Genomic DNA, 27364 nt, shown 5'->3' with positions numbered 1-27364 from the left:
CAGTTGGGGTTCTAGGACCAAGGTTTCAGAGAGCCCTGAGGGGCCCCAAGATGCTGGAACCATGTGGGAGGTGGAACAGAGAGAGTTCTGAGGGGCCCCCGCCTCCATTGAACTAGATTGGCTTCACTTGTCTGTTTTGTAGCTTAGAATTCCATGTAAGATATTTGCGTGCATTTTCAAAGAATGCCATTGTTTTAATAGCATATATATATATATTTTTTGCTTTCTTATGGATTCTCTTTTTTTTTAATTTTTTATTAAGGTATCATTGATATACACTCTTATGAAGGTTTCACATAAAAAAAGTGTGGTTACTACATTTACCCATATTATCAAGTCCCCACCCAGAACCCAATGCAGTCACAATGGCATGTATTTTTTAAGAAAAAGTAAGGCTTAAAAATAGCTGTTCTAGGAAATTACTCAGAACACACTACTTTCCTCAGTTGATTCTCACTTAGGCCTGCCGAGTGTCATCTCGCTGGGTCCTCAACCTTTGGCTCTTGACTCCGAGAGGAAGCTTGTGCACTGAAGTGTCCCCCTATTAGCTTGTGCCTTTGCCCCTCAGGCCAGGATCACCCCTCCCACCCCAGGCTTGTGGAACCCCAGGCCCTGCTTAGCCTTCAGCCAAGGCCCCTCTGCCACCATTAGGGAGCCGTGAGCTAGAAGTTCTAATTACTTAACCATCATTGACACAGCCTCCCAAAAAGGAACCGGCCCAAAATTCAGCTCCCAAACCTGGACAGTATGACTTGGCCACCCCAGCCCCAAAGCCAAGGGCTGGCCCACGGGCAGGGTCACAGCTGCTGAAGCCTTTTGAGTGGTAGGGGTCAGCCCACTGGCCAGACATGCATGCAATTGGTAGGGCCAGCCAGGGCTGCTGGGAGCCAGCTCCTGATCCCATAAATCCTAGGGGGCCTCCCAGCAACCTGCCGTGGGACCTTGGACAAGTAACTTTATCTCTCTGGGCTTTAGTTCCGCTATCTGATTAACAAAGGTATGAAGATTCAATGAAATAATGTACATAAACCTCCTAGTTCAGCACAAAAATATTTGCCAGAAATGATGGGTCCTTCCGGATGGGGCCAGGGGGTGCGGGAGGTATAGAGTGGTAGGTATGCACTCCCTTGGCACCTTTTGCTCATGGCATCAGGTGCTCTGCTGGGTGCCAGGGGCAAAAGGCAGAGAACCCACTGGCTGGACTCGCCCTGGTTCAGGGATTCCCCAGGAAGGGGAGAATTCTGCCCATGCCACGGAAGCCCTTGGGAATTTTAGCTCTTGACCCTTTCTGGAGGTCAGTGCGCGCCGAGAGACTCATTCTCCCCACGGGGAGGACTTAGAGACCGATGTCTTCCTGCCCCTGTAGACACGTCCGCTGCTGATGGCCCCTTTCTTCAAGGGCAGAGGCTGGTCCACTGCAGGCCCTTCTGCGGCCAAGAAGCAGAGGCTGGTCCAGGGCTCCCCTGACAGCCTCCCAGCTTCCCCTTCATCATTTCCATCTCTGCGTCCAGGTAGCTCAGTTGGTCAGGGTGGGCTGTGGTGAGGCCCAAGTCGTGGGTTACCATGGCAACTCACCACGCTTTGGGGCCACGTGTTGCCCCATGTCTTCTCCAAAAGATTGTAAGATCCTCGAGGGGCCGAGGACACGTTCCCTTAAGAGTCCTAGGCCTGCACTTTAATTCACAATCACAATTTAGGTAGGTCACAGGGAAGGCAGTACAGCACGGAGAAGACAGTTAATGACTCTATAGCATCGTACTACGCTGATGGACAGTGACTGCAGTGGGGGTGATGAGGTCTTGATAATATGGGTGAATGTTAAAACCACTGTGTTGTTTATATGAAACCATCATAAGATTGTATATCAATGATACTTATAATTTAAAAATAAGAAAGAGTCCTAGGCCCTGGAACAGTATCGGGCACACTGCTTAATCAGTGTTCATTACATGAGTGAATGCATCACTGGTCCATCATGGCTAGTTAGAGCTGTGTTTACTGAGCACCTACTGTGTGCCAAGGACCATTCTGAGCACTTTACATGTAATAGTCATTTACTCCACACAGTAAGCTCCAATGTGGGTACTGTTACCATCTTCTTACTGGTCAGGACTCTGAGCATTAATAACTTAAGATGACACAACTCATAAGTGACCAAGTAGAGTTTGAACCCAGGGTGTCTGTTTCTTGAACCGGTAGGTTTTGGTGCCTCTCAGTTAATCCCTTTGTGGAAAAGAATAGATGGTGTTGGCAGCTCCTAGCAGAGTCTGCACAACGTGTACCTTTAGTAGCCAGGGAGTTTAAATGGGTCAGACAACACTGACTACAGTTTTCCTGACTGCAGATCTGCAGACATCCTTCAGATTAGTTTATTGATGTGCGACCAGAAGGTCCCTGGGTAGGTCTGACTCTGGACGTGCCTCCAGGGGCTGTGACAGTGTTGTCAGGACTCATCTGTCTTTAGGCAGGGCCCCCTCCACCATGGAGCTGTTCACATCTGCCCCTTGCTGCCTTAAATCCCCCCAACTCCCAGTTGAGTAGTCTGAAGAGTGTCCTCTGCTCAGCAGTTCTGGAAGGGTCCAGGAAATGAGTCTCCCTGGCTGTGATTGGGTTGAGCCTGAAACAGTCACTAGTAGTGGTTCAATGACTGACTGGCGAGCTGCGGGTCACAGGCCTGTCCCTGAGCCAGGAGTCTGCCAAGCCAGAGTGTGTGAAAGTGGGGAGGTGGGCTTCCATGGATAAACCAGGGTGCTAGTCCAGGAGCACGCGGGTTGGAGGCAGATGTCCCCGACTCCTCCCTGTGGAAGGGCCCATCTAGTTTTCAGTCATCGCAAGGGGAAATTTCCATAAGATCCTGGCCTGGTGGTTAGCCTGCCCTCCCGGGTCTAGTCCTGCGGATCTTACCAGGTCATTTACTGACACAATGTCAAAGACAGAATGGATTTTTCCAGGTTGAGCTGAAGCCTTCCTGACCTCAGGGAGTTTGTAGTTCAAAGAGGCAAAATGAGTAGCCCTCAGAGTGGTCTAGCAGGTTGTCTTTGTAACTTTATCTAGAAGATTTAAGGCCACTGGGATGGGACCTTAAGGAAGCCCTTTACCAGGTCACTGTTCACAGTGGTGTCTCCCTGGGTGTGAGAAGTCAGTTCTCCCTCCTTTCTGGCTGCAGGAAGGTGAGCAGGTGGGAGCTGGTGCCAGGACGTTCCATAGTGGGAAGAAGAGTCCCTGGGTTCCTTTCAGAGCTCCCAGGACCAGAGGGACGCATTTGAGGCCAACCAGCCAGCCCAGCCTGCCCTGATACCCACAAGCCCCGAAACAGGTCATCCCGGGAGCTGGGGCCAGCGTGAGCACGAAGGGCAGAGTGCCCCTGCTGCAGGCAGGCAGGCCTGCCAGATGCACCCACACACTCAGGCCGTCTTGGCCCCCACATCCCAGGTCCTCAGCCTCACTTGGCAAAGTGGGGGTGTCTCACCTCCCCCATCCGGGCCACTTCCCTGGGAACATGCCGCAGAGTGGGGGGCGGCCCTTTGCCCTGCTGGTTGCACAAGGGCAGTGCAGGGCTCAGGCCTCGGCTGATAGATCCCTTGTCCTGGTTTGGAGACCATCTCTTAAGCCTTCATGTTGGCAGGTGTGTGGGGGTGAGGGGTGGAGGGTAGGGGTGTGTGTATGTGCGTGCTCATGCATGTGAGCGTAGACACCCATGTTCATCTTTTTCCTTTCTCAAGGAGCCAGTGTAGAATAGAGATTCAGATTTTGAGCCCAGAGTCAATAAACCAAAGTTCATGGTCTTCCATTTACTTGCTGAGTGGCATTGGGTAAGTTACTAGCCCTCTCTGAGCCTCAGTTTTCTCATCTGTAAAATGAGGATTCAATGAGCTGATGTATGGAGAGTCCTTCACATGAAATGAGTGCTCAGTAAGTGTTGGCCATCATGGGGACGCTGTGGTCTTTGTCCACCCTAACCCGTCTCATGCACCCTCTCCAAAAGCCTCTGGGGCATTTCTTTTCACAGGAAGGTAGGTTAGCTGCTAAGTTCACTTGGGGAAGGCCTACCGCGCCATCCGGGGCCACAGACTTTGGAGCTGAGAGACTCCAGTTTGGATCCCAGCTCCTCTGACCCACGGCCTTGGACAAGTCCCTTAACTGTCTGGACGAGCCTCCCAGGGCTGCCCTAGCACATGACCATGAGCTCAGCAGCTCGACACAGCACATGTGTATTATCTTAAGAGTGCTGAGGTCAGAAGTCCCACTCAAGCCTCACGGGGCTAGAGGTCAGAAGTGCTGAGGTCAGAAGTCCCACTCAAGCCTCACTGTATCAGGGCTGCGTGCCTCCTGGAGGCTCCAGAGGATAATCCCTTTCCTTGTCCTTTCCAGCCTCTAGAGGCTGCCTACATTCCTGGGCCCATGGTCCCTTCCTCCACCTGAAAGCCAGCCATGTGGCATCCCTCTGATGGGCTTCCAAAGTCCCGTCTGCCTCTGCCTCTTCTCCTGCCTCCCTCTCCATGTCGAAGGCCCCTTGTTGTTACGCCAGGCCCGCCTGGATAGCCCAGACTATCTTTCTGTTTCAGAGTCAGTTGATTAGCAGGTTTAATTCCATCTGCGATCTTGACCCCCCCTTTCCCATGTGAGGCAACACAGTCACAGGTCCTGGGGATCAGCGCATGAGCATCCTGGGAGAGTCCGTTATGCTGGAGCCATACTGTCTGAGCCTCAGTTTTCTCTTCTGTAAAGTGACAGGGCTGGTCCCCACCCCCCAGGGCCATAGGAAAGATTCCAGGAGATTGTCAAACACGCCATTCAGGGGCTCAGAAAAGCCTGGCTGGATCTGTCCTGAGCACTTGCTGATGCAAAGCTCTGTTCCAGGTGCCACCCAGAATACCAGGGATGGACGATGTCAGAGTCCCTGCCAACCAGGGAGGCCAGCAGGGTGACTAGAGCAGTAGGACATCATTGGGAAGGGTGCCCTTGGACAGCAAAACAGAAAGGGGGGACTTTAATTGACCCCGTGCTGGGTGGGCAGCTGCTCCACAGAAGAGAGACCTCTGGGTCACCCCAGAAGGCTTCCTAGAGGGGTAGGTTTGAGAGGAGGGAAGGGCATGCAGGGGGCTCTTCTAGGCCACCGGGACCAGGTGGGCACCACAGGGAAAAACGCGGAGGGTCTGGGTCCAGCTGGGAAGATGCACCGGGGCCTTCCAGGTGACGGGTGCTTGGATGGAGCAAACCCTGGTGGGAGGCAGCTACAGTCACAGGCACGGCCTCCAGGCAGTCTTTGATGCTGTTGCTAAATTCTTCCTACACACTAAGTGATTTATAAGGACAACCTGATTTGCTCCTCAGAGCAACCCTGTGAGGTAGGAACTATTACTGTCCCCATTTTAAAAATGACACAACGAAGGCTCACAGAGGTTAAATACTTGCCTAACGTCACACAGCATGACCGTGACTATAGCCATGTGATTGGGTCCCAGGCAGGCTGGCTTCTGGGGAAGGAAGGCGGGCAGTGGCTGGGACTCAGGCCGGAGGGAAGGCATCAGGGTGAGGCGAAGCTCACAGAAAGAAAACTTCCCAGGCGGAGGGAAAGCACCTGTCTGGAAAATGGGAGAGCATTTGGCCTGGCGGGAACAGAAGTGGGAGAAGAAAGTGATGGGAGGTGGTCCGGGCAGACCTCACAGATCGGGAGAGCGCTCGGGAGCCAGAGAAGGGCTGCTACAGGGTGCGGGGCCACACGGGTCCCGGGATGTGGGGGAAACCTGATTTCCCAGCAGGTTCTCTGATGTTGGCGGGGTGGGCACTCTGTGAGGCCCGTGCTGAGGGGCAAGTGTCCTCACTGGGCTGCCTGGGCTGAAGCCCACGTGGGTTTGCTCTTCAGCATCCTGGTCCTTGCCGGGTATGCTGACCCAGCCATTTCCCGTCGCAGTGTCCCACCGCTTCCCCTGACTGCCCCAGCGCTGCAGGCCCAGATCCCCAGCCTGATACCGTGACGCCAGCCAGCCCAAAGGGTTAGCTCCATGGTGTTTGACCTTTGTCCTGCGGAGACTAAACCGATTCCTAATGAATAGGTAGTTACCTTGGCACAGCTTGCAAGTAATTTAAAGCTTGTCATCGGTGGTGGCTGGTCCATTAATAATGCTTAATAAGCTGAAGGTCTCCCTGGGGGCACACCAGCTCAGGGACCTCCAAAATTCAGGTTGGGGGCAGGAAGGGGGTCTGAAAGAATCATCCCGTTGGAAAGTCTCGTTCCTTTCCCGAAACAACAGCTATATTCCCACCTCTGCCCACAGCTCCCAAAGTGCTGCCAGGGCTCGGGGGTCCCTGCTCAGCCACTTCCTGGCCATGCCTTTGACATTTCTAGGACCTCAGGTCCTCACCTCTAAAATGGGCTAATAGCTCAGGTCCACAGCTCTTTGGGGACTTGCCTAAATGTATGTGTCCCTAAATGTAATATTTCCATATTGTGGGCTTGTGCTTTTTGCATGGGCACAGCGGATGGGTAGGCAACTGTGAGTTAGTGAACTGCCGTCAGCTGGCCGTTTGGGAGGCGCTGGACCTTCTCCCTTCCGGGGCAGCTCTGTTGGAGCTCCGTTTCCTGCTGCCCAGGGAAGGAGCAGAAGCCTCCTGACCTGGCATTCAGCCTCCTGGGTTTGCTATGAAGCACCCTCCACCTGATTGCCCCAGCCAGCTTGCTAGGTGTGTGACCTGAGCAATCACACAGGACCCCATACTCAGAAGGGTGCTGTGCTTGTTAATACCCTGCTGTTGCTGTCTTGAAATTCTCAATGATTTTTAAGTTAGGGGCCCTGCATTTTCCACGCCAATGCTGTGGCTGATCCTCATGATAGCCATACCGCAGGGTTGTCAATATCACCCTTTTCACATTGGAGGCAAAGATTTCATTCATTCATTCACATAATCACGGGGCACCTGGTTACCAAGCCCGGTGCTGGGAATTCATCCTGAGAGCCTACATTCCAAAGTGTGTGTGTTGCAGGAGAGGAATAGTCAAAATACAAGTAAACAAATAACTATTAAAACTTCAGGTAGTGACAAAATGCTGTAAAAACAGTAAAACAGGGTGATGTGACAGGGAGGGACTTGTATATTCCCTTCAGTGAAAGGGAAGCCAGAATTGGCTCTGCTGTTAAGCCATGACTTGTTGCATTCTTGGGTGCTTTTGGAAGATCTGAGGTCACTTCCAGGTTCTCAAAACCCCACATGGACTTGGAGGTAGTGGGGTCCAAGTAGGGGAGCCAGTGTGGGGATTCCTTAGGCCCAGGGGACAGTCTACCCATCTCCCTCCCCCACCAGCCACAGCTTCTCAATGTAAACCCAGAAGGCCGAGTTGGGGGACAGCGGGTGAGGAGGGGGCCCGCTTTGGTTTCTCTGGGCGTATCCACGTTTTTACCTGGGCAGACCCCTGCCCCTGAGGCTTCCGACCAACCCTGGCAGCCTGTTCTGATTTCTTGCATGCGCGACCTTCCCCACACCAGCACACGGAGGCCAGTTTTGATTCTCCCCGCTTCCCCAGAGGGAGATGGTGAAGTTCAGAGATGCCACGTGACTTATCCAAAAGTCGCACAGCAAATCAACTCCAGAGCAGAATGCTGGCCTGCCTGGCTCCAGCCAGGCTGCTTTCCTTCTGAAGGGCAGTTCAGACACCCGCCCTGCTGCCAAGGGTGCACAGTCCAGGGCTGCTGTGGGAGCTCGGTGCAGGTGGGCAGTGGCTGGTGAGCAGCCGGCGGGACACTCTGGCATCTCCTTACACCTGGAGGAAGGGCCTCAAGCGCTCCAGCTCTTCCGCTTCCCCTAGGAGGAACGAGCTTCCCAGAAAGCCAAGTGCCAAGGCAGGCACTCCCCCAATCTGCTGGGCAGAAAGCCCGAAGCTGACCCCAGGAGCCCAGCCCTCGGATATGGAGGGTCCCTGGAGAGCCAGGGACGAGGCCCCGAGTACAGAGGCTGACCCCCAGATGGGTGGAAGCCGCCAGCCCCCGGGGATGTTCCGAGGAGGGAGGCTGCGCTCCAGCTGGGCTGGTGCCTGCCAGGGGGGCGGCGGAGGGTTCACGCTGCGGCCAGCAGACTGGCTGCGTGTTGCAATGTCTGGTGGCGTTTGCAGCATCCTGTCCGTGTGTGCAGCTGGGGTAACCTCGGGCCGGCGCGCAGGAGCGTGTGTGGCTCGCAGGCGGTGCGGCCTGGAGGCTGCTGGCACCTTGCATCTCATTTACAGCTCAGGGTTCAGCCGCAGGTCAGCGGCGCCCGTGACTTCACGGCGTTTGTTTACCGCCGGCTGCAGGGAGGAAGCGGGGGCGGTCCCTGCCGTGGGAGGGGTCCCCTAAGCCACCCGCGCCCCGCCCCCTCCTCCCTTCCTTGCCGTGCGCACCCCAAACCCCAACCAGCGCCCCTCCTCGCCCCTTCGCACCAACCGGACCGCAGCCCCGCCCATCCCTCCCCATCTACCTCCCGCCCCAGGCCTTTCCCATCTGCCAAATGGGATCCCAGCCCAATCCCCTCCCAGGACTCCCGCCCCGCCCTCCCCACCCCCTGCGGGCCCCCACCCTGCGCCGCCCGGGGCCCATTTTCAGAAGGACTTCCCGGAGCCCCCTGCCAGACCCGCTGAGGTCCCGCCAGGCTCCTCCTGCCACCCCCGCGGCCCATCATGTGAGCGCAGACTGCCTCCTGCCCGGAGCTGGAGCCGGCGCGGCTCGCTGGCTGTCAGGGGCGGGGCCGGGTGTGGTCGCCCCTCTGTTATTGGAAACTGGCGTGTTTACCAACGGCGCGCTAGGTGGGTAGCCGGCCTGCTTGGCAGGCCTCCAGGCACCCTCTTCCTGGGGAGCCTGCTCCTGTCATCTGGAGCTGTGTCCTCCCTCGCTTAAGCCCGAGTGTTCTGGAAGCTGAAGGCACCTGGGAATCTAAGCCGGATCTTTGTCGCCCTCCGTATCAGGGACTTATCAGTGCCGACCTTCGGAAAGGGAGGCCCAGGGGCTCAGTGCATGGCGACCCTGTTCTTCCATTTCCTCGCGCCAAACCCTGTGGGGTCCTCTTGGACCTCCTCTTCCTCTGGCAGCCCAACCATGCAGCCATACCACATTCCTCTTCTCCCATCACCTCCATCCAAGTGCCCCAGTCCCATGGCCCTCCATCTGTCCCGCCTGTCACCTGCCTGTACAGCAGCTCCTAACTGGGCCTCTCCATGGTACTGGTTCCCATTCCCCATTCCAAACCCCCATTCCAGCAGTCACAATGTGTTCCAAAATCCAAGTCAGAGGCCATCATTTCTGTTCACAGCCCTCTAAAGGGCTTCCCATCTCACTGGGAATAGAATTCCAACCCCCCACCCCCACCTCCCGTGGCTATAGCCCCCAACCTTGTGTCTCCACTCAGCTCAGCACTTGGCCTCCTTGCTGTCCCCCAACACATCAAGCTCATTTCCAGCCCAAGACCTTTGCACAGGCTGTTCCTTCTGCCTGAAATACTCTCCCCAGTTTCTTCACCAGTAACCTCCTTCACTTGCTACAAGTCTCTCCCCAAATGTTATGTTATCAGGGAGGCTTTCCCTGTAAGAAGAAAGGGTGTGGGGAGAAGGCGACTTTGTGGAAGAAGACAGAGAACAGCTAGCTGGTGCAAAGGCCCTGAGGTAGAACGGACCAGGGGGTTATGCAAGCAAGGAGACCAGTGTGGGGGAGACCAGTCAGCTCTGGAAGGTGAAGAGCTGAGGGTGGAGAGACGGAAGTTCATCACATCGGTCAGAGCCTCTTCACCCGCAGTGAACATGGTAGATTTCACTCTGGGTGAGATGGGGAGCCTTTGGGAGTGGTAAGCAGAGTGACAAGGTCTGACTTGGGTTCTAGAAGGATCTATCTGGCCGCTGTGTTGAGAATAGACTGAAGCAGGTGTGGGGGCACTGAGGCAAGGGTCAAAGCAGGGAGACTGGGCCATTGCTGTGGTCCAGGTGAGGGGTGATACATTCTGGGTCCTGAGCTATGGGGGAGGCAAGATTTCAGAGGTGGGGCTGACAGGTTGCTTATAGGATGAGAAGAAACAATTAATGGGACAGTGCGAGTCTTCAGGGGAAACGAGCTGGGTATCTTAGTTCCGTTGCTCACTTGCCTGGTGGACCTCTGGCCAGGACTCTGTGCTCATCCATAGACTGAGGATAAGGGGACCCACCTGTATTAGTTTCCTGTGGCTGCTGCAACCAGCTACCACAAACCAGGGGCCTCAGAACAGCAGAAATGTATTATCTTGCAGTTCTGGAAGCCAGAAGCCCAAAATCAAGGTGTCCCGCTTCCCCTGACAGTTCTGGGAGAGAATCTTTCCCGGCTTCTCCCAGCTCCTGGCGGCTCCTGGCATTCCCTGGTTTATGGCGCATCACTGCAAGCTCCGTGTGTCTCTCTTCTGTGTCTTATAAGGACACCTGTCATTGGATTTAGGTGTGTCATCTCAAGAGCCTTAGTTAATTACATCTTCAAAGACCTTTTCTCCAAATAAGGTGATATTCACAGGTATCAGGGGTTGAAACTTGGACACAACTTCTTGGGGGACACAAGTCAAGCCATTGCACACCCGGCAGGGTGGTTGCAGGGACTGGACCTCAAGTGCCTAGCACAGGGCCAGGCACACAGTGAAGAGCCCTGAAAACGTTAGCTGTGGTGGTGGGCACTGCCCTTCTCCCTCCCGATCGATTGGAGAACTGGGGTGCTCCTGCCATCCCCTACCCCAGCCACCAGTCTCAGGAGAGCAGCCCCATCGCCTGTCCCCCCACCTCAGCCTCTAGAGGCCCCCAGTACCCTCACAGCAGACAGGATCATCACTGGCACCCATGTAGCAAATACTTGGTCAGCAAGACCACACGCTGTGCCAGGGCAGGGCAGCCACTTCCTTCCTTCCCGGGAGGTGGACGCCCCACCGTCTGGTCCTTCTCACATGGCGTGTGGTCTGGGATAGCTGTGCAGTGAATAGACATCTGCTCCTGCAGATGAAGTGGTTGGGGGCACAGGACCAGGCATCAGACCGAGCAGGTTGGGGTTCCAGGTTTGCTACCCACCAGCAGGGTAACTGGCTGTATCGCACAGCCACTCCATGCCTTGGTTTTCCTGTGTACAAAATGGGTACAATACCTCCCTCCTAGAGCTGTCACAGGACTAAGTGAGGGGCTCGGCGGGTGCCCAGGCTGATGCAGGCAGGTGGTGAGCACTGCTTCTCCCTGTGGCTCCCCAAGCGCCAGTCCCAGGCTGGACATGAACCAGAAGTCTCTGTCTGGCTCCAGGCTGTGGTCAGGCACCTGTGGGAGGACACTCCTGGCTGCTCTAATTTGAGGTGCTTCCTAACAATCTTCTCCAACAGCTGAGCCAGCGGTAGCCAGAACATTCTCGGCAGGCCCAAACAGGGGATGAAGCCAGTGCCAGCCTGCCCTGCAGGACCACGTGGGGAAGTCCTGCCTGTCGCTCTGGCAGCCTGGCAGTGCAGGAACAGGAAAGGAAGATGCGCTCTAACCTCAGTCCCTCACAGCCCAGGGGAGGCCTGGGACTGTGTCTGCCAGGCCCCCAGCCCTCCACAGCCCCCGAGGCCCCCCTCTAGAACCCTCGGGGTTCCCCAGTGCTCAGCGTGAAAACCTCTCCTGAGAAATCCTCCTAAGGGGCAGCCTACAGCCTGCTCTGTAGCTGGGCGCTGCCTTTCTGGGCCAGGCGTGTGCACAGAGAAGGGACTTCTAAGTGGGGTGGGAGAATGGGACTGGAGAGATCTCCAGGATTCTGTGGGTCTGCCCCTGTCAAAGCTGTATCTAGAGGCAGACAAAGTAGAGCGGCCCCAGGGGGGCTCTTCCAGCATCTGTCACCCCAGTGACTCCAGTTTTGTGGGGTTAGTGGAATCCTCTGTGGGCAAGGGTTGATCTATTTCTGTTCTTGGGTTAATAATAATAGCAATACAACTACTAATAATAATAGCTAGCATTTATCATGTCCTTTCTTCATCGTCCTAACCCTTCAAAATTAATAACCTTAGTTTATAAAAAGTGAACTGGTTTTCCAAGTTCGTGTAACTCAGTCCAGAGAACTGACCCCAGGCAGTCAGGTTCCCGAGCCTGGGTTGCAGGCCGTGCAAGCTGTGGGTCTCTTTTTGCCAATGCACAGGGATATGAGAGAAGGAAAAGCTGAAAATGTAACTTAGCCCGGAGTGTGTGCGTCCACACTTCCAATTCACCTGGCCACGCTCACGCACATCCACTCAGCCACTGCTTGTTGGAACCCTGCTCTAACCCAAGATGTGTCACACACTCAGTTTTATTGCTTGCTTGTTCTCATCTGGGCACAAGGATGGATTTTATTAACATCCTTCTGCTGGAGGCACTGAGAGTAGAGGAGAGCCATGCACCCTCCAACCCGCCGCCTCCTGCTCCCTCCCGCCGCCTGCCGTGGTTTGGGGTCCCTGGTGGGCAATTTTTTTCCTTTAAAGAAGCCAACTCAGCACCTCTGTGCTCCAAAATGGGGGCCTGAGGGACATGAGCCGGCCTGCCAGAGACCTGCCCAGGGACGTGGATCTTTCCGGGGTTGCCAATTATAACCAGATGCTCCTCCTGGGACCCACATGGGGACCACCCAGCTCATGTCACCAGGGGGCCTGTGTTCCGCAGCTGAACTCCAGCAACGAATGCCAAGTCCAGGCATTAGTGTGAGCCCCTCTGGGTAAGGAAGGCAAGGCTGGGTGGAGAAGATGCACTCACTGTTCTCCCGTCACAGATTTTTCTAGAGGCCTCCTGGAGCCAGTGCCATGTGATGACATTAATTGGCTTCTACTCTGTGCCTGGCGCAGGCTGCATGCTGAGGTTACCTGATGAATCGGGTTCCCTGGAGGACCTTGAGTGCCCGGCGGGAAGCAGGGGTGTTCACAAGCAGGCCCCACACACCCACATCTGTGCAGCAGGCTACTGTGGGTGGTCCAGAGTGAGTTCTGTGTCACACTGCTTGTAAGTGGGGTAACCTTGGGCAAAGTCATTTTATCTGTCTGAGCCTCACCTGTGAAACAGAGAGGTAACCATACCCACTCATGGGCTTGTAAGGAGGGAAGGAGAGAACACCTGGGTGCTCTCAGCACAGCAACCAGCCCACATAGAGTGCCTGATAGACATTAGCCAATGTTTAGTGGTATTGTTGTAGGGAAGATGGAAGGAGCAGCCAGGGAAGATTCGGGTCATGCAAGCAGGGTTCTGTAGGATGAAGAGGAGTCCACGAGTAGCCTTGGCATTTACAACAGAAAAACAGCCTGTGCTGGGCACTAGGTAGGGTCACAGGGAACCCAGAGTGGGTGAGATTTAGCCCCTGCCCTTCAAGAGACAGGATGGAGACTCGAAATGGTGGTGAATGCACACAGTAGGCCACTTGCAGTGTGTAGTGAGCAAGTATAAATTGGTGAACTCCCTCACTCATCCACGCAATATTGAGAGATGCAAACAGTAGAGTCACAGTGGCTGGGAGTCCCACAGACACTGCCAGGGAGCTGGAGAGCCGGTGGGGCTTAGCCCACTATGCTGAGTGACTGGGTAAATGATGATGTTTTGGGAATGATCTGCAAGGAAGCCTTTACCTGCCCTCCTTTTTAAAGATCATAAATAACAGCACTTGTTCTTCAGAGACAATTTTCCCAGTACAGACGAGCCTAAAGAAGGAAACGACAGTTGCCCTGATGTGACCCCAAGACAACCCTGTTCGTCTGCAGCCTGATGACTCCCTTGACCTGTTACGTCTTTAGAGATGAGGTTGTCCTATATGGATAATGCTTTTTTTCTGAACATTATGTCCCTGAGCATTTTCCCATGCTGTGAACACTCATCATTCTAATCGCTGCAAGAGAGTTCTCTGCTGTGAGTTTCTGAGCACTTCCTCTGCATGGGAAATACCAGTAGTGAGCCCACGCTGGGCACTTAGTGAGGGCCGGCTTCTGTGGGCTTAGGCCCCCCAAGAGCCCATGAAGATAGGAAATTACTTTTCTCCTACTGGGAGAATGACTAGTGGTGTCACTCAGCTGCTGTGTGACCTCAGACAAGTCGCTCAGCCTCTCTGAGATGCAGTTTCCTTATCTATACAGTGAGCGTAACATAGCTTCCTCCAATTTAAATGCAGTTCTCCTGTTTATCCCGCTCGCCATAACCCATGTCCAGCTGTTTCCCCCGCGGGAACAGGCCCCCAAAGCAGGGGGCATGTGTGTTTTGTTCTCTGCTGTATCCGCAGCCCTGGGCACAGCGTCTGGCCCACAGCAGACCCTCTGTGCGGTTCTGGCGAGCAGAGCAGACAGAAGGGCCTGTTGTGGAGCAAGAGGAAGTGTGAGAAGCACTGGGTGGGAATGTGAGGGCCTGTGGGATTTGGGAGCAAAATTCTCAAAGCTCAGGATGTCCCGCTGTGCCTGGTCTGCAGAGGGTTAAGCTCTGGGTTCAAATTCTGCCACCACCACCCACCGAGTGTGACTCTGGGCAAGTTACCTACCTCCTTTGAGCCACAGACTCCCCAGCTATATAAAGTGGATAACCATAGCCTTCAACGCTGGGGGATGCTCAGGGTCCAGGCTCGCCGTAACTGCTAGGAGGGCAGCTTTAATGGGGAGAAGGGCAGGACCTCCGCCCTTGCTAGGAGGCAGTAGCCTGACAGGTCAGCCGTGGCCAGGGTGGGAGGCAGGAGGTCCTCTGCCCCTCTTCCCCAGTCACAAGGTGCAAAGGAGGACGGAAGCTGACCGTTTGCCCCAGAGCGAGAGAGGCCGGGAGGTGTCAAGCCAGCCTGAGGGCTTGGGTTATAAACCCAGCTTAAGACTAAGTCCAGGGCCACCGACCCTCTGCAGCTGCTCCCTGGCCTGGGAGCTAATCAAGAGGAGGCCGCCTTGGGCTCAGAACGGCCTCCTCCTCGGGCGCTTACCCCATGGTCCCCGAAGTCCTTGGCAGGGGACTAGAGGAGGGGCTGCGAAGGGACAGTGGCTGGAGCAGCTCCACCCGTGCCCTCCACTCAGCACTCAGCACTCCCCCTCTCCTGCCAGCCCCCAGCCCCTGTCATCACGGCGATACACCTGGGTCCTACACGGAGCCCGGCTTCCGGGGGATTCTGAGTGCCCCCCAGGGCCCCGAGGGAGCAGACAGCAGTGCAAAAGGCTACACACAGAGACACACTCCCAGCGAGGCACACACACACACGGCCTGGGCCTCATTTTCATCCGAGACCAACCCCTTGCCCTGCTTCAAGGGTCCCCACCTCACCGCTCAGCTCTGGGTGTTTGGAGGCTCTGGACCAACCCCAGCCTCACTGAGTCTCGGCCCAAGTAGGCTCTGTGTTGAAGGTTCTGGGACCTTAAACAGCTTGGTGAAGCAAGATAGGATGGTTTCAGCCTGAGGCCTCCTCCCAGCGCATCCCACCTGCAGCCCTGAGCTTTTAGTCATTCACTCAACAACTAGCACATGCCTTACTGGGTATGACAATGAACAGCTAGAAGTGAGGCCCTTTGGGGCTCTTGCCCAGTGGGGTTGGGTGAAGAGGGCAGAAGGCAAACCTAGGGAGAGGTGAGGACTCTGAGCACAGAGCATGAGGATGCCAGTCCCCCAGCCTGCTGGGGGTGTCCTGAGAGGAAATGGCCAACCTTGGGGTCCCACCTGGGCGTGTCACCACTCCCCGAAGACAGGAGGACACAGCTTTCATTCCACACCCCTCACCCGAGCCCCTTCCCCTCTCCAGGGTGTTCTTCCAGCCATGTGGACAGTGCTGGCCTCCCTGGTCCCCTGACTGCCAGTTCCCTGGGCACACTGGGGTGAGGAGCTTCAGATCCCTACCCTCCTTGCCCTACCTGAGAACTGCTGGGGGGCCAGCAAGCCCTAGTTAATCGGGCCAGGAGCTCCTGGACGCTTAGTGCTCCTTGTGCTGGAACCCCATGCACCTGCTTGTGCTGAGAAGCAACCCTGGGTTCCCAGAATGAAGGCTCCTTGTCTGGGCCACAGCTCCAGACCCTTGCAGGTGGACCCTTGTGCTGCCAGCCTCTGGACCCCTGTACCTGACAACATGCCCCCTGCTTTAGGCCACCCCTTTCTGTTGACTTGTCCAGAAATTCTCAAAGTCCCCAGAGGCACCTCTCTCTGCCTCAGCCAGACCCTAGGGAATATGCAGGCCCTGAGGTCCTCTCCCCATATGAGCCGGAGGTGGGAGGGCCAAGAACTACCTTCACTACCGGCTGACATACTCAGAAACTGGATAAGTGGGTGAAAGGATTGATGGATGGATGGATGGATGGATGGATGGATGGATGGATGGATGGATGATGGATGGGTGGATGGATGGATGAGTAGATGGGTGGGTGGATGGATGGATGGATGGATGATGGATGGATGGATGGGTGGATGGATGGATGGATGGATGGGTGGATGGATGGATGGATGGATGGGTGGATGGATGGATGGATGGATGGATGGATGGGTAGATGGATGGATGGGTGGGTGGATGGATGGATGGATGGATGATGGATGGGTGGATGGATGGATGGATGGATGGGTGGATGGATGGATGATGGATGAGTGGATGGATGGGTGGATGGATGGATGTTGGGTGGATGGATGGATGGATGGGTGGATGGATGGATGGATGGATGATGGGTGGGTAGATGGATGGATGGATGGATGGATGGATGGGTGGATGGATGGATGATGGATGAGTGGATGGGTGGATGGATGGATGGATGGATGGGTGATGGATGGATGGAGGGAGGGATGGAGGATGGGAGGAAGAACAGGTGGACAGACAGATGGGATGACAAGGGAGGACAGAGGACACTTGGGTGGCAGTGGCTACAAGGCAAGGGTGAGGTCTGGTGGAGGGGCAGTGCCTGCCCCAGATGCATTCCTAAAACCGATGTTTGTCTGTCTTCTCTTCCGTGAAGTGAATCTCCCCAGCCTCTCCTGAAGGAATAAATTTTAAGTCTGTTTTTAGTTCAGCAGACAAAAAAGTGTCCCTTGGAGCCCGTCTAATTACAGCTGTTAGCCCTCGATGGGGCCACTGCTGGGCTCCTCCCTGTAAAACCCTGCCTGCATTTCAAGACTTCAATTACAATAAATAAAGTGGTTGGACTAGGTGGAGTTTTCAGGCTGGGCTTTCCCAGAGCTGTTTCGGGGGTTGAGAAAATACTTTTTTATTTTAAAAAACATTTCAAAAGCTTTAAAAGTTCTAATAAAAAAAATAAAATCCACTGGAGACCACCAGCTTATGTGTGTCCTGCCAGCTACACCCATTTGGGGCCCTTTCTGCTGAAGGGAAAATTCTGAGATGTGAGGGTGAACGGTTGATAAACTGTTACCCCCACCAGCTACTTATCTGTGTGACTTTTCTCTGTACCATATCAGAGAGCAAAATACAGAAGTCAGTTGGATCCTGGTCTGGTGTGATAGGAGCCACATCTGTAACCCCCACCCTCCCGCCCCCCCTTTGGAAATGTTTGCCTTCGCAACACAGCCTTTCTGTCTCCAGTATTGCTTTTGGAGTAAGAAGATATGGAGCTGGACATGTAATTTATTCCTTTTACTGGTTTCACACATTGGGGTTTCCATGTTGGGTTTTCTTTTTAAAGGAATTTCACTGATAATTTTAAAGGAAAGAGAGGAGAAGAAACAAAAGTAGAAACCCATTAGACTAATTCCCCCAAGACCTTTTGTCTCTTTGTTCTTTGTGTCCCACCACCTGGACCATTTACCAGCAGGGGCCTCTCTGGACCCAAGGACACGTCGTGGGAGGCCTGTTGTTACTTAGGTCAAGGCTGAGGATTAGCCAGGCTTCTCTTCCGAGCCTTTTATGGCTGGGCATTCATCAGTTTGTCCAACAGGTTAGGGTCCTATGTCCTGGTTCGGCCAGGGTCACATCCTGGCATGCTGAGCCCGTGTTTACCACCTGTGAGTGAGGCCGTGCCCTCCTCGGGAGCCTGGCCGCCTCTTTTCCCGTCCTCCTGAGTGTGACCACAGCTGGGGGACGTTCCCCTTAGCCCAGGGGCCCCTCAGGGCTGGAACCTCCTAGCCGTTCTCACACCTGGCGTTCATGCACCTGGCTGTACACCTGATTGGTGAGAAGGCCGGCTCATACCTAAGAGCATTCTGGAACACTGTAGAGAAACGCTCTGCTATTGCTTCTAACCATGTGGGGTAAATGGAAACGAGGCCTCCTGCGGGGAGTCGCATGTAAGAAAGACATAAATAACACATCCATCACCTGGTTGCAGATGAGCTCCGAAGCTATTGGCTCACTTCTGGGTGGGTTATATCCTTTTAAATATTGTAGCGTTCATTTGCTTTGAATAATCTCTTCGGATGGAATGAGGGAGGCCGGTCTTTGGGAAAACTACTCTCAATACTGCATTTCTGATGGCAATCGTTGAATCACGACGGCTTGCTAATGACCACCTGTTCAGTGCTATTATTCTCTCCTTCCAGGTCGTTCTCTGGGGCCGGACTGAGAAATGTCTAAAGGAGACGACAGAGGAGATTCAGCAGATGGGCACCGAGTGCCACTACTTCATCTGTGATGTGGGCAACCGGGAGGAGGTGTACCAGACAGCCAAAGCCGTCCGGGAGAAGGTAAGTGGCACAGAGCGGTCTGTCTTCGGCTCTGTTGCACACAGGCCAGCCAAAGAGAACATTCTCACGTGGCCCGGCAGAATGGCTGCTTCCGGGGCATCTTTAGGGACTCCCATGAACATGACCCAAGTTGTGTGCACATGGGCATGTGTGTGCGTGGGTGTGGGTGTGTCCCAGGGAGCAGGGACTGGGATATGGGCTGATGACATAACAGAAGTGATCACCTGTTATCCCCTTTGGAAGTTTACACCTTGGAAGTTTCTACCCTAGAACGGGGGGGGCAAATGCTCCATTGCCCTATAGGGACGTCCTGCTCCTCCTCCAGCCACTCAGACTGAGTGTACCAGTGAGCTGACCGAGGGCAGCACCCACCCTGTAAGCAGCTGGCACATGGTAAATGTTAACTGTCTTTATGTAACATCAACTTCCTTTATTAGAAATGTGCTCTGTGCCAGGCGTATCATGTGCCATAAATCATGCCTGATTCTCGGCACAGCCCTGCCGCGCTCCTCGGCTCCATCTCACAGATCAAGACTGAGGCTCAGGGAGGCAAGGTGGCCGCCCAGGACCACGTGGCTGGTGCTCGGGTGGAGGTGGCCCCTCCTCTAGGTGCAGACCCCTGGGGCTGGCTGCCCTAACAGCCCCGTGGCCCACTCGTGCCCACAGGTGGGGGACATCACCATCCTGGTGAACAACGCCGCCGTGGTGCACGGGAGGAGCCTCATGGACAGCGATGATGACGCCCTTCTCAAATCCCAGCACATCAACACCCTGGGCCAGTTCTGGGTAAGGGCTCCCCTGGGCCAGAGCAGCCCTGGGCATGGCAGTGGCACGTTCCTTCCCTCCAGGGAGCCCAGGTGCTGAAGGGAAGTGGGGAGAGCCTAGGGCCCACGCTGGGGGGGATGTCCAAGGACAAGAGGGATGGCCAGCCCGAGGAGGCATCTGAACTTTCTGGAATGTGGAGGAGTGCCCTGCAACAGCAGCCCCTGGCCCTCCCCGCCGTCGCTGGAGTAGTGCGGGTCCAGGGTGTCTGTTCTCCCTGAGACAGGGGGAGACGGGCTGTTTGGAACTGCACCTGCTCCACACTGACCTGCCCGCACACCCACAGACCACCAAGGCCTTCTTGCCACGCATGCTGGAGCTGCAGAACGGCCACATCGTGTGTCTCAACTCGGTGCTGGCGCTGTCGGCCATCCCCGGCGCCATCGACTACTGCACGTCCAAAGCCTCGGCCTTCGCCTTCATGGAGAGCCTGACCCTGGGGCTGCTGGACTGTCCGGGAGTCAGTGCCACCACCGTGCTGCCCTTCCACACCAGCACCGAGATGTTCCAGGGCCTGAGGGTCAGGTCAGTGAGCGGGGCCCCGCCTGCCCACCCCACTTCCCACCAGCTGACAGGACCAGGGGAGAGCTTCCTCTGCACAGAGAGAGCTAAATGGAAAAATAAGCCAGAAGCCCTTTATCTCTGGCTTTGCGATCTTGGACCTGAGTGTCCGTCTGCAAGGCGGTGGGGATGTTAGAGCCATTTCGGGTTCGACTTCTCAGGTCAGGGGGCCTTTACAAAGAACTAATGCTAAATGCACGCAGTGGAATGCTACCCGACCATAAAAAGAGGCTGGAGGGCTGCTACACGACCAACACGGAGCGACCTCAGAAGCATTAGGTGGAGCGAAATTGGCCAGAGACAAGAGTGCATCCTGCGTGGTTCCGTTTATATGAAGTTCTAGAACAGGCAAAACTGGGCTGTAATGATAGAAATCAGAACAGTGACCTGCCCCGACCCCAACGCCCAGGGGTGGGGACATAGCCTGGAGGGAGCCCGAGGGAACTTTCTAGGCTTCTAGAAGTGTTCTCTCTTCCTGAACTGGGTGGTTTTACCTAGGTACAAATTAACCAATGCTGTACACTTAAGATGTATACCTTTTATTATATGCAAATTATAGTTCAATTTAAAGAAATATCAAAGCCCAACCACCCCTCCTCCAGGCCAATTAAACTGAAGGGACTGGGAACCGCTGGTTTAGAGCTCACGCTTTGGGGCCAGGCACCTGGGGCACCTATAATGTACCGTGTGACCTCGGGGCTGATGAATCCCTGCTCCGGCCTCTGTTGCTAACCTATAAAAAGGCATGGTGAGAAGATGTACACTTAAGGCTCTGTGATAGGGACAGAATGGGATCTGGCATGGAACAGCATCTGTGCTGCATAGGAAGTGCCCAGTAAATGGTGTTGCCATGATGTGTGTGGTTGCAAAGGGGCAGCAGTTATAGATAAATGAAAATGGGGAATTACCCAAAAACTACTTTCCTTGTTGTTTGCAGTGAGTATCAAATAATAGATTTGCCTCCTAAATTATATGCATGAGTACTGAGTGTGGTTTTGATATCAAGAATCAGAAACACCTGGTTTTGAATCACACCTCAGATACTGTGGAGGTCTGAGATCTTGAGCCAGTTCTCTTACCTCTCCAAGCTTTACTTTGTTGATCCATAAAACAGTGGAAACAATATTTATCTTGGAGAATTACTGGAGAAACAAAAATAGCACCTGTAACATATCTAACGCAAAGCCTGGGGCACGTTAGGTGCTCAGTAATGAACTGCTGCTCTTGTTATCTTTTCTAACAATAAACATCTTCATAAAAACGCATTGCTAATCTTACCGGCAGACTGTACCTTCAGTGTGTCCCACAAGTATATATTTCCACCTGATTTGCCTGCAAATTATCATAGGTTCTGAATTTAGGGGAGGTGGGATTAATGCCTATTAATGTTCCACATTGGCTGTTTCCCCCTGTGACATCCTGGTTTGGTTACTTTTCATCTGGGCATACAGGAGGTGCTCAATAAATGCGTAAGGGGTGAAGCTGCAGCAGTGGTGATCCGGGGTTTTAACTGGTGCCCTGAGCACAGAGCAGGCGGGATGTTCGCACACCTCACATTCGCATGCGTTTTCACCTTCCAGCATAGTTTTTCCTTCTACCACATTAAGAAGGAAATTCAAAGTTTTCCCCCAAGACATTTTTTCCCACAGTGTTTTGGAGTGTGGGCCCAAACTCCTGAGGCCAAATCCCAGCTCTGTGTGACCTTGGGCAAGTTCCTTAGCTTTTCTGTGCCTCGGTTCCCTCATCGATAAGAAGGGATTGCTAACCGTCCCTGCTACTTTGTGAGTTAGACGGGCTCCTGTGTGTGAATTAACCAGTCTTCCTGGCAAGTAGGAAGCACGAGGTGCAGATCAGCCCCCTGTGGTCACGCAGGTGAACCTGAGGGCTGGGAGAGGAGCAGTGAGAGGGCGATGGTGCTTAACCAACTCCTATTTCTAAAACAAGATAAAAAGAAGAAAAACATATAGAAGAAGAAGAAGAAAAGCATGGGCTTCCTCCCCAACATACAAAGCAGCTTCCCAGGGTTGAGAGTGGGACACAGATGTTCAGGACACAATTGATGGGTTTTCTGGCAAGAGTGGCCGTATAGGTGACTGCTGTTCTTTATAAATGGCCTTTTGCTGACCTTCTGTGTTCCAGCGACACCTGACGCTTTACAGAGGCTGTTGCATTTGGCCCTTAGCAACCCTGTGAGAGAGCTCTCCTCCCCATTTCACAGACAAGGAGACTGAGGCTCAGAGAGTTGAAGGCCAAGGCCACACAGATACACACTGGCTGAGAATGCTTTTTCCACCAGTTTGAGCTGCCTCCATGGGGGTGAATGGCTCTGCTGCCGGTTCCCTGTAGCCTCATCCCACCCACCACGGAGGGAAAAGGGAAAGTGCCACCACCGGGCTGGCCTGCTGGCGTCTTCTGCAGGGATCTTACCAGGAAGGGCTGCCCCGAACCCATGGAGTTTGGGCCATCTGTCCTATCTCCCCCCAGACAGCAGGCCTGGCCCAGGTGGAGGCTGGAAAACCAGACCGTCTGCCGTGCCGATAAGGTCCTCACGTCAGGGAGCTGCCTCAACACGTCCTTCCCTGCAGGACGCCGGAGGCCTGCCCTGCACACTGCATCTTAACAGACACTGTGATATCGAAGGAAACACGGGGTAGGGGGTGGATCCCTGGACTCTCTGAGACCAACCCAGCTGTACTGGGAACCCAGGAGTTGCCCTTTGTTCAGGGTGACATCAAACCCAGGTGACTCATCACCTTTAATCCTCCTGGTGCCAGAGTAGGTCACAAACCCTTTGTGGGACTGAAGTCAGAGCCATCAGCATAAGCGTGGCACCTCCAGGCCCAGGATGGGTGGGGCAAGCAGAGAGCAAGGGTGGGAAAGGGCATTGGCCTGGGGCCCACCCAGGCCTGGTCGGAATCCCTAGTACCCCCCAACACCCAGAACCTCAGTTTCCTTCTCTGTAAATTGGGCAGATGACTCCCATCAGCACCTAGCACAGGCCTGACACCTCAGGAGCACCCTCCTTGTGTGGGTCTCAGGTCGGATGCCTCTGAGCAGGCACGAGAGGCCCCTGGTGTTTGCTTACTCACTTCTCAGCCCCATGGAAAGTACTCTGTAAATGTTAAAAGGCGCCGATGCATCAGTGACCGAGTGAGTGGATCAAAGCTGGCCGAGAAGAGTTCCTGGCAGAGCCCCTGCCTCCAACAGGATGAGCAGGACACTCCTGGGGAATGGCCAGTCGCTTGGTGTTCACCCATTCAGCCAGCACTTACTGAGCCCCCGCTGTGTGCCGCACACCGCACCTAGGGAGCCCAGCAGGGAGCGGGGCCCACCAGCCCTCTGCCCGTGTGGAACTCGGTCTGATCGGGAGACAGGCCGCTGACAGGGAAAGAAGCCGACAGGCAAGGCCATTCTAGATGCGGCGAATGTGGTCAAGGGAATGGGCAAGGGGACGAGATCAGAGGCCGCTCTGAGCGGACCGGCTGAGACGCCGCCCTGAGCAGGAACCAGGAGGGAGACAGGCTGATGGGATGGCTGACAAAACGCCCCAAACGGAAAAGAGCTTAGGTGACAGGAACAGACAGATGGGCGCTGACCGCTGGAGCAGTGAGAAGGGAGGAGGGGCGGGGGCAGGCAGGGCGCAGCGTGAGGGCTGTAGAGCGCCAGGAGCCCTGGGAGGGCGTGAGCAGAGCAGTGACATCAGTGACGAGACCCGAGCGGCCACTGGCAGGAGCTCCTGAAGTGCTTTGGAGGCTGGGTCCAGTGGGTGGGCTTGAAGTCCTTGATTCTCAAGGGCAGTCTCACTGGGAGGAGTGAGGGATGAGGAACACCCCACCGTCCGGGGTGGCAGGGGGGTGCGGAGTATTCCAAACGGGTCTGAAGTCTCCTGAGCAGGGGACATCCCCAAGAGATGACCCAGACGCAGACTTCCGTTAGCCACAGAAGCACATGTCAGCACGTGTTAGCCATGTGCTTCTCCAAGAGAAACCCACACTGTCTCTCCCTGCACTCAGGTTCCCCAACCTCTTCCCCCCACTGAAGCCGGAGACGGTGGCCCGGAGGACCGTGGAAGCTGTGCAGCTCAACCAGGCCCTCCTCCTGCTCCCCTGGACCATGCACGCCCTCATAATCTTGAAAAGGTATGGGGCTGGGGGAGAAAGCTCTGGGTCAGACTAATGCCAACCATTTCCTCTTTCCCCAGTGGACCCTGGTGGGGAAGAGGCCTCAGGCAGGAGAAGGTACACATGTGATCAATTAGTCATGTCTGCTGAGGCCTCAGGCAGGAGAAGGTACACATGTGATCAATTAGTCATGTCTGCTGTGGGCGTGAAAATGATGAGTGGTGGGATGTGTGCCGTGGATTTACTGTCCTTACTATGGAGCAGCAGTTCTCAAACTTGTTAGTCTCAGGACCCCTTTATATTCTCAAAAGTAATGAGGAACCCAAAGAGCTTTAGTTAATGTCAGTTGTATCTATTGCTCTTTGCTGTATTAGAAATTAAAACTGAGAAAAAGTTTTTATAAGATTTACACATGTTTATATTTAGAATATTTGTTCACTCATTTAGGTATAACAATAACAGATCCATTCTGTGTTAACATAAATATGATATTTCCATGAAAAGTAAGTACATTTTCAACAAAAAGATACAGTGAGACGAATGGCATTGTTTTACGTTTTTGTGAAGCTCTTTACTGTCTGCTAAGTAAAGACACTTGGATTCTTAGATCAGCTTCTGATTTTAATCTGTTGTGATGTCACATCACGCAGCCTCAGGAAAACTCAACTGTACACTCGTGAGAACATGAGAGTGAAAAAGGCAAAAAAAAGTCTTGGTTATAAAATTATAAAAATAGTTTGGCCCGCAGACCTCTGGAGGGATCCCAGGTACCCCCCAGGTGTCCCTGGCCATGCTTTGAGAACCCCTGTTCTAGAGACTAATACTTGGCCCCAATCTTCAGGAGGTTTAATCTGCTGGGGAAGACAGGGCCCTCCAGGCCGTGGGCTCAGGACCCACAGAAGCATCACAGTGCCAGTCCAGCAGGACTTGCCAGGCAGACCACCTCATGAGGCGGCCTTCAGAGAAGACATTCCTCCAGGATTTGCCCACATCACATTCCCCGCAACTTTCCAGGCTTTGGCAGCAAACCTCTCCCATCCCAGCCCCACACCAAAGGGGTTCCAGCCGCCTGCCTAATACGTGTTCAGGGACCTCGCAGTGCCAGGGAGCGCCTCCACCCCACAGTCCCGGGTGACCGTGGACTCCTGGCTCCACAGGCTCACCCAGGGGCATTCGGACCACACTCTGACCCCCCTCACTCTATCCTGACTTGTTGCTCTGAGATGCTCTTCGACCACCTCCATGAGCCCCTAGGAGAGCAGGGACTTGGGCTGCCACCATCCACCTCAGGGAGCTTCTTAGAAGCCTTGTGGAACATTCTAGAAAAAACCTAGTTTGCCTAGAACATCTCAGTGTTCTCCACAGTAAGCCCTCAACCTACATTTCCTGTCCTATGCCCCCACTACTTCCCCACAGGAAGCAGAAATAATTCCCCCTACTCCATTCACTGCACAGTAACCCCTTTTTTACCTGCCCCAAGAGAAATCTTTATAGGCTCAACTCCAGTGCCACCACCCCCAGGAAGCCTTCCTGATTGCTCTGACTGGAAGGGAGCCTTTCCCATCTTATACCTAGAGTGAGCCAGGGCCCTTCAACTTGATCAACAAATGGACCGAGGCCATCTCTTTGCTGGGCCCGGTGCTAAGGGCTGGGATCAGACATATGCCCCAAAGGCACCCGTGGGCCTGATGAGAAAACAGTGAGGCTAACACTGTTGTGGAAGCACAGGGGCTAACCGAAGGAGAGGACTGGCGGTGAGTCAGAGAAGTTTCCCTGCAGGTGGTGACCCCAGGACCTAACTCCTCAGGAGTTCCCTGATCTCTGAGACACCTGTGGACCCCAAAATGCTAAGAAGGTGGCTTTGAAAGTTTGTTTCTACCGCCCACACTTGTCTTATAAACAGCTGTTTATCCACTCACTTGGAAGCCCTTCCTCCATGGAAGGGTGGGTTGGGTGGCTCCGAGAGAGGGGCAGAGAGAACTTACGGGAACCATTACTCTGCTAAGCTGCCCTGGGTGGCCACCAGGACTCATGTGTGCCCCCCCCACCACTGACCACTTTCTTTTCTCCCTCCGCACCCCCTAGCATACTCCCACAGGCTGCACTCGAGGAGATCTACAAATTCTCAGGAACCTACACCTGCATGAACACTTTCAAAGGGCGGACATAAAGGCAGGATGCAGAGACACGCTTGAAAGCCGCAGAACCTGAGGGGCCGTGGCACCTGGGCCCACACCCATGCGTCTGTCCCTCGGCACACTTCTGCTGGGGGAGCAGGACTGCTCCTGCCCCAGGGAAGACTCCAGCTGCCCCCCAGGCCAGCCCCAGGACCTTTGCACAGGACTGGTGGGCATAACTCTGACCCCCATGGTCAGGCAAGAAACCAGCCAGCAGCCACCTTGACACTTTTGTACATTTCTAATTCTGTAGAGTTTATTGTTAAATTGCTTCTGAAGTCTAACCAGCCTCAGCAGTGTGCATAGACAATTTCCGGGAGGGTCTGTGTCTAGATGCTCCTCCTTTCCTTCCAAAACCCATTCAATCTCAGCTTGTGCAAACTGGTTGAACAGCAGGAATAAAAAATAAAGAGGGATGGCTTTTGCGAGTTTCTTTGTTGACATCCTTGATTCTGGGTCCTTGGTGGGCAGCAGGGAGGGAACCAATCCCAACTACAAACTCTATCCCTTGAGAGAGGATTGGTCTGCTCGGGGTCCCCAGCTGCCAGAGAAGCAGGCAGAGATCAGGAGAGAAATTGGAGTCCAGCCTTGGGGGTGCATGGTTCTGTTGGCTCTGCCAGGCCCCTCCCAACAGCCAGGTGTTGGGGGGCACTTTGCTTCCCCACTTGCTTCCCTACTATGACCATCATAAACTAGTCTGCAGAGAAGGGCCCCCTGCTGTGCCACAGCCCCCACCAGCCATGAAGCCACCAGTCAGGAGACCCAGTCTTTCCTGAGCATCCACTGTCTACCTAGCACGTACTGCATGCTGGGAGGGAATGTTGCTAAGAAGCCACAATTCTGAAGATCACCAGCACAACAAGGCCAGTGCTATGGGTGCTATAGTCCCTGAGCCAGATTTGATAGCAGGGCATAGAAGTGAAATAGCAAAGGGGAAGGTCTGGGATGGCAGATGGGATTGACTGGGGCTCAGTCAGGGGGGAAGAAATTACGCCAAGAGATGGCGAGAGATGCCCTGCGGTTCCTCCGGTGCACGCCCTTCCCGGCTGCCACGAGCTTAATAAACCTGACCTTGGGCAGGGGGCAGGGAGATAATGGAAACTCACCTAAGTGGC

At 54.4% G+C, this 27364-nt stretch overlaps 1 protein-coding gene and 1 long non-coding RNA gene across 4 annotated transcripts in view; one reads left to right on the top strand and one right to left on the bottom strand.

Annotated features, from left to right (window-relative positions):
- DHRS3 (dehydrogenase/reductase 3) overlaps window positions 1-26675 on the top strand; it is a 36467-nt gene extending 9792 nt beyond the window's left edge. For all 3 annotated transcript variants that reach the window (XM_036925125.2, XM_036925127.2, XM_036925126.2), the window contains 5 exons: window positions 18425-18568; window positions 19235-19354; window positions 19677-19915; window positions 23965-24090; window positions 26158-26675. In XM_036925125.2, coding sequence (XP_036781020.2) covers window positions 18425-18568; window positions 19235-19354; window positions 19677-19915; window positions 23965-24090; window positions 26158-26242 — 714 coding nt within the window. In that variant the 3' untranslated portion in view covers window positions 26243-26675. The remainder of the gene's footprint in view (window positions 1-18424; window positions 18569-19234; window positions 19355-19676; window positions 19916-23964; window positions 24091-26157) is intronic.
- On the bottom strand, window positions 7003-9480 carry LOC130683306 (uncharacterized). Its single transcript, XR_008996897.1, has 2 exons — window positions 8547-9480; window positions 7003-8278 (listed from the first exon to the last, which is right to left on the bottom strand). It is a non-coding gene; the product is annotated as an uncharacterized LOC130683306 (long non-coding RNA).
- Window positions 26676-27364: the final 689 nt, after the last annotated feature.

This window comes from Manis pentadactyla, chromosome 4, assembly GCF_030020395.1.
Source record: "Manis pentadactyla isolate mManPen7 chromosome 4, mManPen7.hap1, whole genome shotgun sequence".
Taxonomy (NCBI): domain Eukaryota; kingdom Metazoa; phylum Chordata; class Mammalia; order Pholidota; family Manidae; genus Manis; species Manis pentadactyla.
This window is presented reverse-complemented; position numbering and strand designations above follow the sequence as displayed.